The sequence below is a fragment of the Macrotis lagotis genome, chromosome 1, assembly GCF_037893015.1.
Source record: "Macrotis lagotis isolate mMagLag1 chromosome 1, bilby.v1.9.chrom.fasta, whole genome shotgun sequence".
NCBI lineage: Eukaryota > Metazoa > Chordata > Mammalia > Peramelemorphia > Peramelidae > Macrotis > Macrotis lagotis.
The window spans coordinates 508,893,864-508,907,728 of record NC_133658.1 but is presented as its reverse complement, the minus strand read 5'-3'; the positions used below and the strand labels follow the sequence as shown (position 1 = coordinate 508,907,728).

Here is a 13,865-nt window from a genome sequence, read left to right as displayed (position 1 = left end):
TATTGTGAGCCTCAAATGGGATAATGTATGTGAAATATTTTAGAAACTTCATATTATATATTAGCAAAAGTGCTATATAAATATGAGTTATTATCTATAAAATCCAGAGGTTGTACTAGACCCCTAATATTGCTTCTATTTCTAAATATCTAACCCTATAATGTTAAATCTCTTCAAACAAATTAATTTCTTTAAAGAAAAAATGTTGACATTGACAAAAATTTGAAACATCCCTATTGAGGAGTTAGTTGTGGGAAGACAGAAAATACTAATGCACTACTGGTGCATTTGTGACCTGGTTCAACCATTCTGGAAATTAGTTTGGAATAATACTACAATTAAATGGATGAAACTTCCCAAACTTTTTGATTCAGGGATCTCAGTATTGTGGGTGTCTGCCTCAAGAAAGTCAAAGACAAGCAAAATTTTAATCATACCAAAATAATCTTAGCAATTTTGGAGGTAACCAAGAACTAGAAACAGAATGGGTGACCACAAATGAGGGAAAGGCTGATCAAACAAAGGCATGAATTTAATGGAATATCATTTTACAGTAAGAACTGCAAGATATATAGAATTCAGAGAAACATGGGAAGAGTTGCAAAAAAAAAATCAATGGAGCAAAATTAATAGAACCAAAAAAACTGTAACAATACCTAGAGCATTGTAAACAAAAAAATTTCTAAAAAGAAATTGAAATCTGAGTAACTGAAAAGTCAATTGAGAACCTCCAGGGAAAAAGTAATGTAGTATACTTCCGCATTCTCAGAAGAAGGGCAGGCACAAGCAAATACATGATATAGTGTCACATATATCATTGTATAGGATATTTTTGTTTAGTTGTTTATAAAGGAGATTTCCATCTGGAGTAAGGGTAACATGAGAATTATGATGACTGATCAATTGAAAAAAGGCAAGAACAAATTTTTTTTACTAAGTAAATACAATTCAAATATTCTCAGCAGGGAGCGATAAATAGATATCATAATGTAAACTGATAGTTCCTAATAGTTAAGTTATATTTATTTTTCCCCTAGCAGAAGTCGAATATTCAGGACAACATTTTCTACAAGAACCATCTCTATCAAATAGAAAAATACAATGTGAATAAAGAGTCTTATGAGGTAAGGACTTCAACAATATTCAACAATAAGGACAACAACAAAAATTAAGGAATCTTTGATTAGTCATTTCCATTTTTAGGTATAGTAAGAAAAAGGAAAAGAAAATGATTCCAGGCCCCAAAGCAGTAAAGTCCAATTTATAGGAGTAAAAGTTACTGAATGATTCCTTGCTGAAATAGGCCCATGAAAAATGAAATATGTGGGATCCATTGATTTGTAGAGTTTAAGGGGCTTTATTAAAAGCAAAAATTGTCAATTATCCTTGTCTGAAAAGTCAAGGGTTCATTATCTTACTTCAGAAATTCCCAAAAGGAAACTCACAATTGCAAGGACAAAGATAAGCAGTAGCTGCAGAAAATATAACTCCCTTGTTGATTTTTCAGTTGTATCCCTTATTTTCAAGTATTCAGCTAGGATGTAGCTATTCCTACCTCCAAGTCACCTTTCGTTACAACCTTTAGAGTGGCTTCTTCCATTTCGTTCTCTTGACATGCTTCAAGAAGCACTCTGCTTGCAAGAAGTACTGGGGGGAGGCACTAGGAATTCCTTCTTTTGAAGACAGAGAAGGAGTGACCCTTCTTTTTCCCATATATAAGGAAGAAGGGCATATTCAATTCATCTTTCATTTTTTAGTCTGAGTTCCTTAATTTGTATAATAATAATATGATAATAGTTGACATTTATATAGAATTTTAAAGTTTGCAAAGTGCTTCATATTTTGTGAATAGTTTTAAGGTATTAAAGTTTAGTAGTTTAATTGCACAAAAAATCATTTCACTGGATTCCCACATCAGCCTAAAAGGTACTCAGGTTATACTCATTATACAGACAAGATTTTACCCACAAACAAGTCTCAGACTTGTTAAATGATTTACCTGTGGTCACATAGCTAATAGATGTTGGAGCCCTCTAAGTCTACTGATCTTGGACCTTCACTTTGCTATCTCTAGTAGCATGGAACATTGTTTCTGTGCGTTTGTGTTCGGCAAGAGTTTAAAATAAAATATTTGTATTGGAAATAGTGCCAAAAACATGTGCCTATCTTAGACACTGTCTAGTTGTGTAAATACTAGCTTGTCATTTAACCAATCTTAGTCTTGTTTTCTATTTTTAAATATATTATTGCTTCTTTTTGTTTATATTATTGTCACAATCCCCTCCCCTTGTAGGTCTCCCTTTAAACAAAATAAGTTGTTAAGCAAAGCAAAGCAACATGTTGATCATTTCTAAGAACATATACTTCTTTTATATCTTTTCTCCCCTGAGGGGAAGGAGATATGTTTCATTTTTAGTCCTCTTGAATCAATATTGGTCATCAAAATTCATATCCATGGAAGAAAAATACTTGTCTAGATTGATATGCAGTCAAATAGGCAGCTCACTTAGTTAATCCTTTATGACATGAGCTACAGTCAGAATTGAAAAGAGAAAACGAAAGTAGGCAGAATTTAATTTGAGAATACACAGAGTACTTTCAAAATCTTAATTCTTTAGTTATTTGGATTTAATAACTGGATCTCAGATGGCACAAGAATAGAATTCTTAATGGGAAAATACCACTTAAACTTATTTATTAATATTTGTTAATTAAAATACAGGATATTTTTAGAATAATAAATTTATCTCAGTTGGAATGTAGGAGGCTAAATAAATAGACTCAAAATGATCACAGTAAAGTAATAGGAGGATTCAGACCCTTCAGGTAAAAAGCCTCTTAAAGCCTTTTTTGATTTTTAGCTTGAACTACATTGATAGGCCAATAAAAGGGATCTGTGTTCTTGGTAGGGTGAGAGGGGAAAGGGTGTCTTGATGAGTAATAAAAAACCATTCGTTGGGCATATTCCTCTGGGTGCTTATAAAATGCTTTCTATTCATCAAATATGGTCAATTGCTGTTTTGTTCTCTCTTTTTTTTCTGTTTGAAGAACTGAGATGAAGAAAAAGAAAATTAAATCCAGAGATCAGAGCCCCATGATTTTAAGACCTTGTCTTCTTTCCTCTCCCTACCCAACCCCCCCCCCCAATCCCTCTTTGGCTTAAAAGTCAAAAATTAAATCAATAGAAGTGCATTACAAATTTCAAATAACTGCACCTGTATTGAATTAAATTTGTCTGAGCCTGACAACTTTTATTTGTTCTCAGAAAGTATCTTCTGAACAGCAATGACCCTTGTAGAGGCAGTGCTCATTTAAAAACTTTTCTCAAATCAGAAAGCTCAAACTTATTGTGATGTGATCTCTTTAAAAAAAAGACTTTATTGATTGTATTTTTTTTAAATGTAAAACATGGTCAAAAGATGAGGGTTCTCAATACTGATACTTTTTTAAATTAGTATTTTATTCCCCCCCCAATTACATATCTTGAAAATTTTGGCATTTAACCTAAGGTAAAATACTGTCCCTGACACTTAACAGCCATGTAAACCTGGGGAAGTCATTGAATCACTGTTCATCTCATTTTCCTCATCTATAAAATGGGGATGATCCCACAAATGAGATGACATATGTAAAACATTTTGTAAACCCTAAAATACTATTTAAATGTAAACAATTATTATTATAAACTTGAATACAAATGAATTTTTATGAATCATTTGTTATGAATACAAAAATAGTTTCTTCTAAGTTCTATGTAAATTTGCTTAACTCAATGAAGTTGACAGATTTTTTAGTTGCAGGGAGTACCTATTAACATAGCAGACTGACAATCTGTGAAACAAAGATTAAAGACAGAAAGTTTAGGTTTGTATCAGTTTGTACTAATCCATTTTCTCATGGAACTTGTAAAGTTTAGTAAGAAGATAAGACACAAATTTAGATATTGCTCATTCATAATACTATATAAACACATCAGATAGATGCAGAGCAAATTACTATTTGAGGTCAGGGTAGGAAATCTGAATCACAATTTTTACTGACAGTGAGTGACTTTATAGTTATTTAGTGGCATATCAGATATCCCTATAATTCTGTAAAGCAAAGGACCAAAGATTAGGCAAGTAGTTTTTGATAATACCAAGTGGTAGGTATAGAACTTGACCCTTCCAGTTGCCAACCTTGAACTTTGCAAAATCCATTAATAGATTACTCTCCCAACCTCTTAGTATTAAGAATCACTATAAATCTAAACTTCAGTGATATCTTTTCACTACTATCCTGGAATTCATTTGAAACATTTAAGATTGGAAGATTTAGAGTAGAAAGCATCAAAATTGAGTAGTGACTAGATCTGAATATTCTTTATATCCCGCACTCAGAACAAGAGAATGGTTTCTTAATGAAAATTAAGACAGGGAATTCTCAGCCCTTTTTTGTGTCACAGCTCTCTTCTCATGATGGTTTTTAAATATTTAAAATAAAAATATGTTAAATCACTATATTAACTAAATTATATTATCATTATATTATATTATATCACTCTATTAACATATTTTGTGTGGGGGGGTGTGTTTGTGTAAATTTCATGGGGGCAAGAGGAAGCAAACATTTGTTAAGTGCCTGCTAACCCCAAGTTAAGGACCTGTAATCTAAAGAAAGTGGACAACAAACAGGGTTTTGGAACAAGAAAGTAAACACTAGAGCTGTTAAAAATGCTTATTTCTGAAAGGTTACTCTCCATACTAAAACTTATTTTTCAAGTGAGAACAAGTCTGTTCTTTTCATGGAACTTGTAAAGACTAGTAAGGAAATGAGACACAAACATAGATAAAACAAATTAATTAAGACAATCCATAATGCTGCTTAAGTATATCAGATGATTTAGATTTAAGGGTAGAATTCTTTTTGGTAAGCCCAATCCAGTCTTTGCACACTTCTGAGCCCCTGAAAGTTTGTAGTCCCCAGTGCCTCAAGGTCTAGATTTTCCTTTGTGCTAAGATTTATTTGCTTAATATAAGGTTTTCCTTTAACATTTAACATTCATTCATTTATTCATTTTACTTAACAGTTAACATTCCAGCTCTTAAGTCCTTTGGAAAGTAGTGCAAAGTCATCTCATACTTTATTGCTTTTGTCTATTGGTTTTTATTGGTGATTATTGTGTTTATTTACATGAAACTATCTCATTATCGTGGTTAAGCATAAGGTATTTCTGCCCAAGTAAAAGTGTAGTTTTCCAGATGTTCTCAAGCTAGACTTACAGTCACAACCTACTTTTTTCTGCAAGACTCTACCTGTTAAATCACCTGTGACTATGTTTATTGTCTATTTATTTATGAAAATCAGTCTTTTAAAGAAAGAAAAGAAAATCCCTCATTGACTTTCTTTTTTAATTTGGCAGCCAGAGATAAAAAGCAACACAAAACCAAAACAAACCAAAGCAAAACAACCCAGCAGTCAAAAAATAACCTATGCAGCCTGGATAAAAATCTCAGAAATCTGATTAGTTTCTTCTCTCCTTCCCATCACAGTTGTCACCATCTTCAACATTTCACTATTGTCAAATATGCATGTACTGAGCCAGGAGAGGATACAGAGGAAACAGCCCCTGGGCCTATCTAAAGTACTTATAACAGGCTATTCTGTGTATTAGAAGAAAGAAAAATGGGGAGCAAGTTTTCATAGACAGCACTTTCTCCTGCAAAATGAAGAGACAGTGGAAGGATAGAAGGAGGAAATTAAGTATTTGTTCATTGTTTGAGGGAAGAAAAAAAAGCTTAAATGAAGCAATTGAGATATATAGCTTTGGAAATACAGTAAATTTAGAAAACAACAAGCATAATATAATTTTGAGAAATATAAATGGGAATCACTGTGGTATTTTACAGTGCAAATCAGAGACAAACACAAAGTTTTATTGCATAGGATAGAGAATTGGCAAGTGACTATAAATGCTAGAAGTCAAAGATCCTACTTTTGTGGGGGTTTTTTGCAAGGCAATGGAAGTTAAATGACTTACTCAAGTTCATTCAGTTAATAAGTATCAAGTGTCTGGGGTTAGATTTGAACTCAGGTCCTCCTGACTCTAGGGCTAATGCTATATCCACTGCACCAACTAGCTGTGGGATCCCTATCAAGCCATTGAACTTTTGTAATCCTCAGCTTTCCTCACATCAAAATGAAGTTGCTTTCGGTTCTAAATTCTACAATGCTAAACCAGCGGTAAATATTTCCACATTAACATGAACACCTTTGCTGAGTCTAAGCTTATCCTATACTATGATTGATATGTTTTCAAATAAGCAACTCTATATTACTGTTCGCAATTGATGGGCACTCTCTTTCCAGTTCTTTGCTGTAATGAAAGTGTGTCTAAGATAATTTTCTACTTATATAACAAGATTGTTAGACAAATCATTTTAATCTCCATTTAGACTTGGATCTTTCTGTAATATTTCCTTTATACTATTCTAATAGCATAAATGAAGTTAATTCTAATAGCAAAAAATTTTTAAATTCTCCTTTCCTGTATTTATTTCCAAGTCCTTTATGCTTCAGAATGTGATATTATTTTATAATTATCCTGTTAACACATTCAGTTCTATATTATAAAATTATTTTAATTTCTTTCTTATATGTCCTTTTGTTATCAATTGGTGTTGTTCCTTGTTATAAATAATAGCTCATTAAAAATACTAGATTGGAGCAGCTAGGTGGTACAGTAGATAGAGCACCGGCCCTGGGGTCAGGAGTACCCGAGTTCAAATACAGCTTCAGACACTTAATAATTACCTAGCTATGTGGCCTTGGGCAAGTCACTTAACCTCATTTCCTAACCCCCCCAAAAAGAGGTTTGTTTTTTTTTAAAAAAGATACTAGATCTTTCGTTACTAATATCAGATCATCTGATTTTCTTAAGTGTTTATTTTGTAATTTGAAATACATTATGCTAGGTCCTGCTTCATTTCTTGTGCCAGAATTAAGTTCAATTTGTTATTTTTTTTTCCTTTTGATGTCACTTCAGAATCCTTTAAACCATGTTAGCTATTTATTTTGCTGGTTATTTTCCCCCTACTACTTATCCATTCTCATTCCTTTTCTAAGAATTTGTCTTTTCTTTCCTTCCCCTTTTCATTCACTTGAGGTTTGTTGTTGTTGATGGAACTCCCCAATATTTTTTTCCCAGAGGAAATAGTTCATGTAAATTGTTGTTTGTTCTTGCTTCTTGAAGAGGACCGGGACATCAGAGAGGTGATGCAATGAAATGCAAATGAATTGGATTTAAGTGAGGGAGGACTGGGCAAAGTTACCAACCTCATTTTCTCTTCTGGAGCTATCTGGATCCAGTGGCCAGATATGAACTAGAGAAGGCCTGGATTCAGTCAAAGACCTTGACCTATTTATGCTTAGGTCTTTAACAGGTCTCAGTTTGACTGAGGTAATGCCCATTCAGTGATTAAGGCAGGTAAGAAAAAAATAGAATGGACTCTTTTTCATAGTCAAAAAGAAAAAACTAGGGGTTTTGACCAGAGGTATAATTGAAAAGTCATATATGCCCAGTGTCCAGCTTAAGACCTAGTTAGTATATACAAATAAAAAATAAATGCTTTTGCAATGTTTTCATTCTCCTGGTAAAAGTCATTTAGAGTCAATGAAATTACCCAGAACATTTTCAGATGGATATTATACTCTTTTTTACCTATATTGGCCAAGGGTTTTACTGATGCTGTAACAATTTCAACATCTCCTCAGAAAGCGATTACTATGAAATTACTACCAATACTGCTGCTAAACCAACTTTGACAATAGTAGAGATTCCTTGTGGTAAAATATTAGCACAATATAATAGTATGCAGGGATCAGACCATTTATTTGAATGTAGACCAAGACAGCCAAAATCCCTTGTAATAGCTTTATAATTTATAGGTTAATACATTACTTTGTCTTCCCTCTAGCATCAATTTCTCTCTACTAATTGAAAGAGATTTTGTTAATCATAGAGAGATGCCTAAGGATGCTTTCTTCTCTTTGCTTAGAAAATGGTCACTTGTTTGACAGTCTGTTATACATTTAAACTCTCAAACCTATCATTTTTATTTGCCCTTTGCCTTTTGATTTTGGAAATTTTTGGAAATTTAATGGTCATTTGGAAGACTGCAGTGGAGGAATGCAGTCTTTAAATTGGGCTTTTGAAGATATTAAAAAAGAATAGTATATTTTCAAAAAATACATTTTTAAGATAACCTAACCCCTTTCCCCCCTATTTTTTTCCTTCTTTAATTCCATGTGGGATTTTTATTGTTTGGACTGATTTTTTCCAAATCAAGTCACTGAAATTGCTTCATGAATACTTAAAGAAAGATTTGATCTACTTTTCAGTGGAATATGAAAAATGAGAAGAACTAAAGACCTTTTACAAACATTGACTCTGGCCTTTTCAGAAAAGGCCAAAAATAGACTTTGCAAAGCAAAAAATGATTTGTAAGAGGTTTTTCTTTGTCTGTTTTTCTCAAAGGACACAGAAGTATATCCCTAGAAAGGGCTAGAATAAGATGGAGAAATTGTGCTTTAATCTATTTTGGCATTGACTTGAGACAGCCTAGAAGACAGGAAGACTCATTTTGGGGTATCAAGCAGTCTAATGGGAATGAAAACAGTTTAGCAGTAGGCTCTATCTCTGGTTGTAGTCCTTTTTTTTCCTGGGCTTCTCATGAGTATTCAAAGATAATTCCATGACTACCATCAAACATTTTCCATGTTCCCAAAGTTATATTTCTTTGGGAGGTCCTGCTTCTTCCTTCTAACCATTCCCAGCATGCAATTTAAGGAAACTTTCTGAGGATCAGGAATTTTGACTTCCATTTCCTTTTCTTCCCCCCCCCCCCCTTCATGTTGCATTGTTGTCTTCTCATATCTCAATATATTCAAAGCAGAGGGCAGGCTGCCTGCCAAAGGAGAAGCACTATGTGCAATTTAGGGGAAATGGAACAGGTTAAAGCTTTTGTGGGGGTGAGGATTATCCCAGCCTGAGGATATCAAGGCAATTAGGTAGATCAAGACACCCCCAAAATAATGGGGTCAGAGAAACTTGGTTAAAATCTTGCCTCTTATTCTTATTTTATGACAATGTACAAATTACTTAAGTTCTCAAAGCCTCAGTTTCCTTACTTGTAAAATGAGAATAATAATAAAAAATAGGATAATAAAATTAGAACTTGAAGGGCTATCAAAGTTCACCTAGATGGAAAACTGAGACTCTGAGAGGTCAATGAGTTAGTCACATAGATAGTGAATGTTTATGCTAACATTTGAAATTCAGCCTTTTTCACTGATCCAAATTGCCTCTGACTGTCTTGAAGGCCAGTTGTGGGGACCCAGTGAGATAATCTATGAGTTTTGCAAACTTCTAGTTTTCTACAAATATTAGTTGTTATTATTTCTCCTTATAGCAAAGGATTTTGTATTTTATGTCATCTAACATTGTATGTCATATTCCACAGCCTTAGTCACCATCTATTGAGACATGGAGTGTGAGCATTGCATTTAATCTCCATTCAACTTTGGTTTCTATGTCTGACTCTACTATTGGATGACTTCATATGAGCCACTTACACATCTTCCTTGAAATAGCTTTCACACATATAAAAGGATGAATGAAACTCAACTTATTCTCAAAATGCTTTGAAATTTTTTATTAGGAAGGAATTATGAAAGTACAAGAAGCTACTTCCTTGAAAAGCTGTTGAATAGTATCAATGAAAAATAGATGAGCTTTTTTCCATTAAAAGTGCTTTTAAACCTTAGATAAAAATTTAAAAATCAGGATCCTTTTTTTCTCTTTTTTGTGAGGTGTGATATGTGCTGCCCATTTAATTTTAAACATTACAAAAAGAATTTAAGGGCAGAAAAATACTTTCTCTTAATAGTGATAATATTCCCACAGAAAAGTTCAAGCAATTTCAATTCAGTTCAGTTTCCTTTAACAATAGTCTTTTTTCCATTTAGTATGCATGTCTATTCAGATAGGTCTCAGATTGAGTGACTTGCTGGTAGAGCAGAGGATCTAACTTCTCATTGAGATTTCATGGAATTTGTGGTTCTCCTACTCCCAGAAAGGGGTAAATAGAGTGTTCAGGGAGGACTAACACCTCTGCTTTTAGTGTTGTCAAACCTCTTTCAGGGCTACTTATCCACCTTTGGTGTCCACCTGCCATCCAACTCTTACCTATGGTTTCAGGGAACTTTAGCATGTGCAGTGGCCATATCCCAGTAAAGCAGCCTTGACAGATGGGCTAAAGCAGGTTGAGGGTAGCCAAAAGGCCCCAAACCCCTCAGTGAGTTAGGGGCTTGCCTGCCTTAAGCATGTGAAGATGTCTCCTAGCAGAATGAACAGAACAATTGTTCCATTGGCAATGAAGACAGCTGAAGCAGCCTCTGGAACACTTAGATCTTGGTTAGACATTGAAGATGCCAAGGTCATCCACTGTTTCACAGGACATTGCCTGTCATTTTGATTTTTCTTGGTGCTAGATCTATATAACTCTGGAAGAGAAAGTGAGGCTTTGCTTAACTCTACTCACTTCAATTCAAAATGTACAAGCCAAGGCATCACTGTATGATGTCATTGATCCTTTTTCAAAACAAAGACCTAACAATGGTCCTGGGAAAAATCCAGTCTATTGCATCCTCTGATTTAGAGAATGAATTTCTGCATAGTATGTTTTTTTAATCATTCTGCAAGTGGCAGAAGAGAATGACAGCCTTTCTGAAGTGGGGGGGGGGGATCTCTAAAGGACAGAGTAGCAGTACTGTGGTGACTGTGGACCTAGTGTAGTTGGTAATAACCTTCCCTTGCAAACTATACAAAAGCACCAAAAGTTTTAATCCATCCCAACTCTTTCTCCCTCTGCCAAATTCTTCCTGCTAGAATCTTTTTAAACTGTTCCTTCACTGTAACCAATAAAACCCCAAAGTCATCTTACTCTAAATAGTAATAATAAGAGAAGATGGCAAAGAAAAGTCAGGGGCTTGCCTGACCTCTCCCAAATTCCTCTCCAAACAACTTTAAATAACACCTCAAAATGAATTCTGGAGCAGCAGAAGTCACAAAAGGACAGGGTAAAACAATTTTTCTGCTCAATTTAACTTAGTAAGTTGTCAAGAAAGGTCTGTGACACTGGAGTGTGGAGCTCAATCCAACTCAGACAGTCCCCAAGGAAAGTCCCCAGACCTTAGGAGCAACTGAATTTGTAGCATTGGCTTCTGCAGCTCTCAGACCCAGAGACATTAAGAAGATTGCCCAATTGGTCAGAAGACTATGAGGCTCCCTATCTGGCACTAGGTGTAGGATTCTGTTGCATTGTCCATACCTTCAGGTTGCAGTTCCAGGTAAGGAGGAGAACTAGCATCCATAGCTTTTGACCGTAATGGAGCGGGGATACTGATCATAGTTACAGGGCAGTAGAATGCTTGTGATTGGTTATAGACCAGAGTATGGGACAAGACAGTAGTTAAAGACTCCTTTCCTTACCATAGACCTCAGAATTAGTTTTAAAAACAGCTGCACAAAACAACTAAAGCTTGAGAGCCCAGTTTTAACAGTCAATTAAAAGTCAAGAAATAGGTCAGGAAAATGAATAAACCATAACAAAAAAGAACATGACCATAGAATCTTACTATGGTGACAGGGAAGATAAAAAAAAAAGACAAAGTCAAAATTGTTACATCTAAAACTCAAAAAGACTTCTTGAAAGAATTCAAGAATTCAAAAAGATTTTTAAAAATTAAATAAGAGAAGTAGATGATAAACTGGAAAAAGAACAAGAGTGATGCAAGAAAATCATGGGAAAAGATTCAATAGTTTGACTCTCAATTCAAAAGATTGAATCTTAATCTCAAAGAAGACACAAAAATACTGAAGAAAAAACACCTTAAAAAACAGAATAGGCCAAATGGTAAGAAGCAAAAAAAATCCACTGAGGACAAGAATTCTTAAGGAAGAGTTGGCCTCATGGGAAAAGATGTACAAAAATTCACTGAAGAATTCCTTAAAAAGGAGAATTGGTCAAATAGTAAAGGAGGCACAAAAACTTACTGAAAAAAACCTATTAAAAATTAGAAGAAAATTCATTTAAAAAATTAGAATTGGGATTATGAGATTTTGAGAAACAATTAAAAATGAGGGGTGGCTAGGTGGTGCAGTGGATAAATCACCGGCCTTGGAGTCAGGAGTACCTGGGTTCAAATCTGGTCTCAGACACTTAATAATTATCTAGCCGTGTGGCCTTGGGCAAGCCACTTAACCCCATTGCCTTGCAAAAAAAAAAAAACCTTTAAAAAAAATGAAATAAAAGACGTTTATGTTAAATATCTCATTGGAAAATACCGACCTGGAAAACAGATCACAGAAAGAGATAATTTAGGAATAATTGGACTACCTAAAATCATGACCAGTAAAAGAGCCTAGATATCATCCTTCACAAATTATCAAAGAAAACTGCACTGAAATTCTAGAACCAAAGAGTAAAATGGAAATTGAAATAATACACCAAACACCTCCTGAAAGAGAGATCCCAAAATGAAAACTCCCAAGAATATTATATTCAAATTCCAGAGTTCCCAGATCAAGGAGAAAATATTACAAGGAACCAAAAAAGAAACAATTAAAATGTGGTGGAGCCACAGTCAAGAATAATACAATATTTATCATCTTCTACATTAAAGGATTGGAGAACTTAGAATATGGAATTCCAGAGGACAAAAGAGCTAGAATTACAAACAAAAATCACCTACCAAAAAAAACTGAGTATAATCCTTGGGGGGGGGGGGGGATATTTAATGAAATAGAGGAAAAGATCAGAGCTGAATAGAAAAATCTGATTTTCAAACACAAGACTCAAGAGAAGCTTAAAAAGGTAAATAAGAAAGAAAAATGATAAGGGATTCAACTAGATTAACCTATTTAGATTCCTACATGGGTAGATGGTATTTATAGCTCCAGAGAACTTTATCATTATTAAGGCAATTAGAAGTAGTATACATAAAGAGGGTTTCAACAAAAAAAAATAAATAAAATTAAGGGGTGAGTAAGAGGAATGCAATGGAAGAAGGGGAAAGGGACAAGTATAAATGGAGAATATTATTTCACAGATAAGAGGTACAAAAGAGCTTTTAAAAACTTTTGAATCTTACTCTCAAAAGAATTAGTTCAAAAAGGGAATAACACACACAATTGGGTATAGAAATTTATCCTTATAATTAAATAGCAGAAGAGTAGGGTATAAGAAAAGAGGTAGGACTGATAGAAGGGAGGACAGATTGGGGGGAGGCAGTAGTGAGAAGCAAAACATTTAAGAATGGACAAGGTGAAGAAAGGATAAAGAGGAGGGAGGGATAAGAGAATGGAGGAAAATCCACAGTGATTTGACAAAGCAATACCACAACTAGTATTCCTAACAAAAAAGAAAAGGGACCTATATGTACAAAAATATTTATAACAGCTCTTTTTGTGGTAGTAAAGAATTAGGAATTAAGAAGATGCCCATCAGTTGGGGATTGACTGAAAAAGTCTGTGATTGTGACAAAATATTATTGTGCTTAATAAAGGACAGGCAAGATTTTCTCAGAAAATCCTGCAAAGAGGGGCAGCTAGGTGGCACAGTGGATAAAGCACCAGCCCTGGAGTCAGGAGTACCTGGGTTCAAATCCGGTCTCAGACACTTAATAAATACCTAGCTGTGTGGCCTTGGGCAAGCCACTTAACCCCATTTGCCTTGCAAAAACCTAAAAAAAGGGGGGGGGGGCGCTAGGTGGCGTAGTGGATAGAGCACTGGCCTTGGATCAGGAGTACCTGAGTTCAAATCTGG

At 34.5% G+C, this 13,865-nt stretch overlaps 1 protein-coding gene across 1 annotated transcript in view; it reads left to right on the top strand.

Moving 5' to 3' along the window:
• HUNK (hormonally up-regulated Neu-associated kinase) overlaps window positions 1–13,865 on the top strand; it is a 140,382-nt gene that overhangs the window by 108,727 nt on the left and 17,790 nt on the right. Inside the window, exon 8 of the mRNA XM_074214121.1 lies at window positions 1,041–1,124. Coding sequence (XP_074070222.1) covers window positions 1,041–1,124 — 84 coding nt within the window. The remainder of the gene's footprint in view (window positions 1–1,040; window positions 1,125–13,865) is intronic.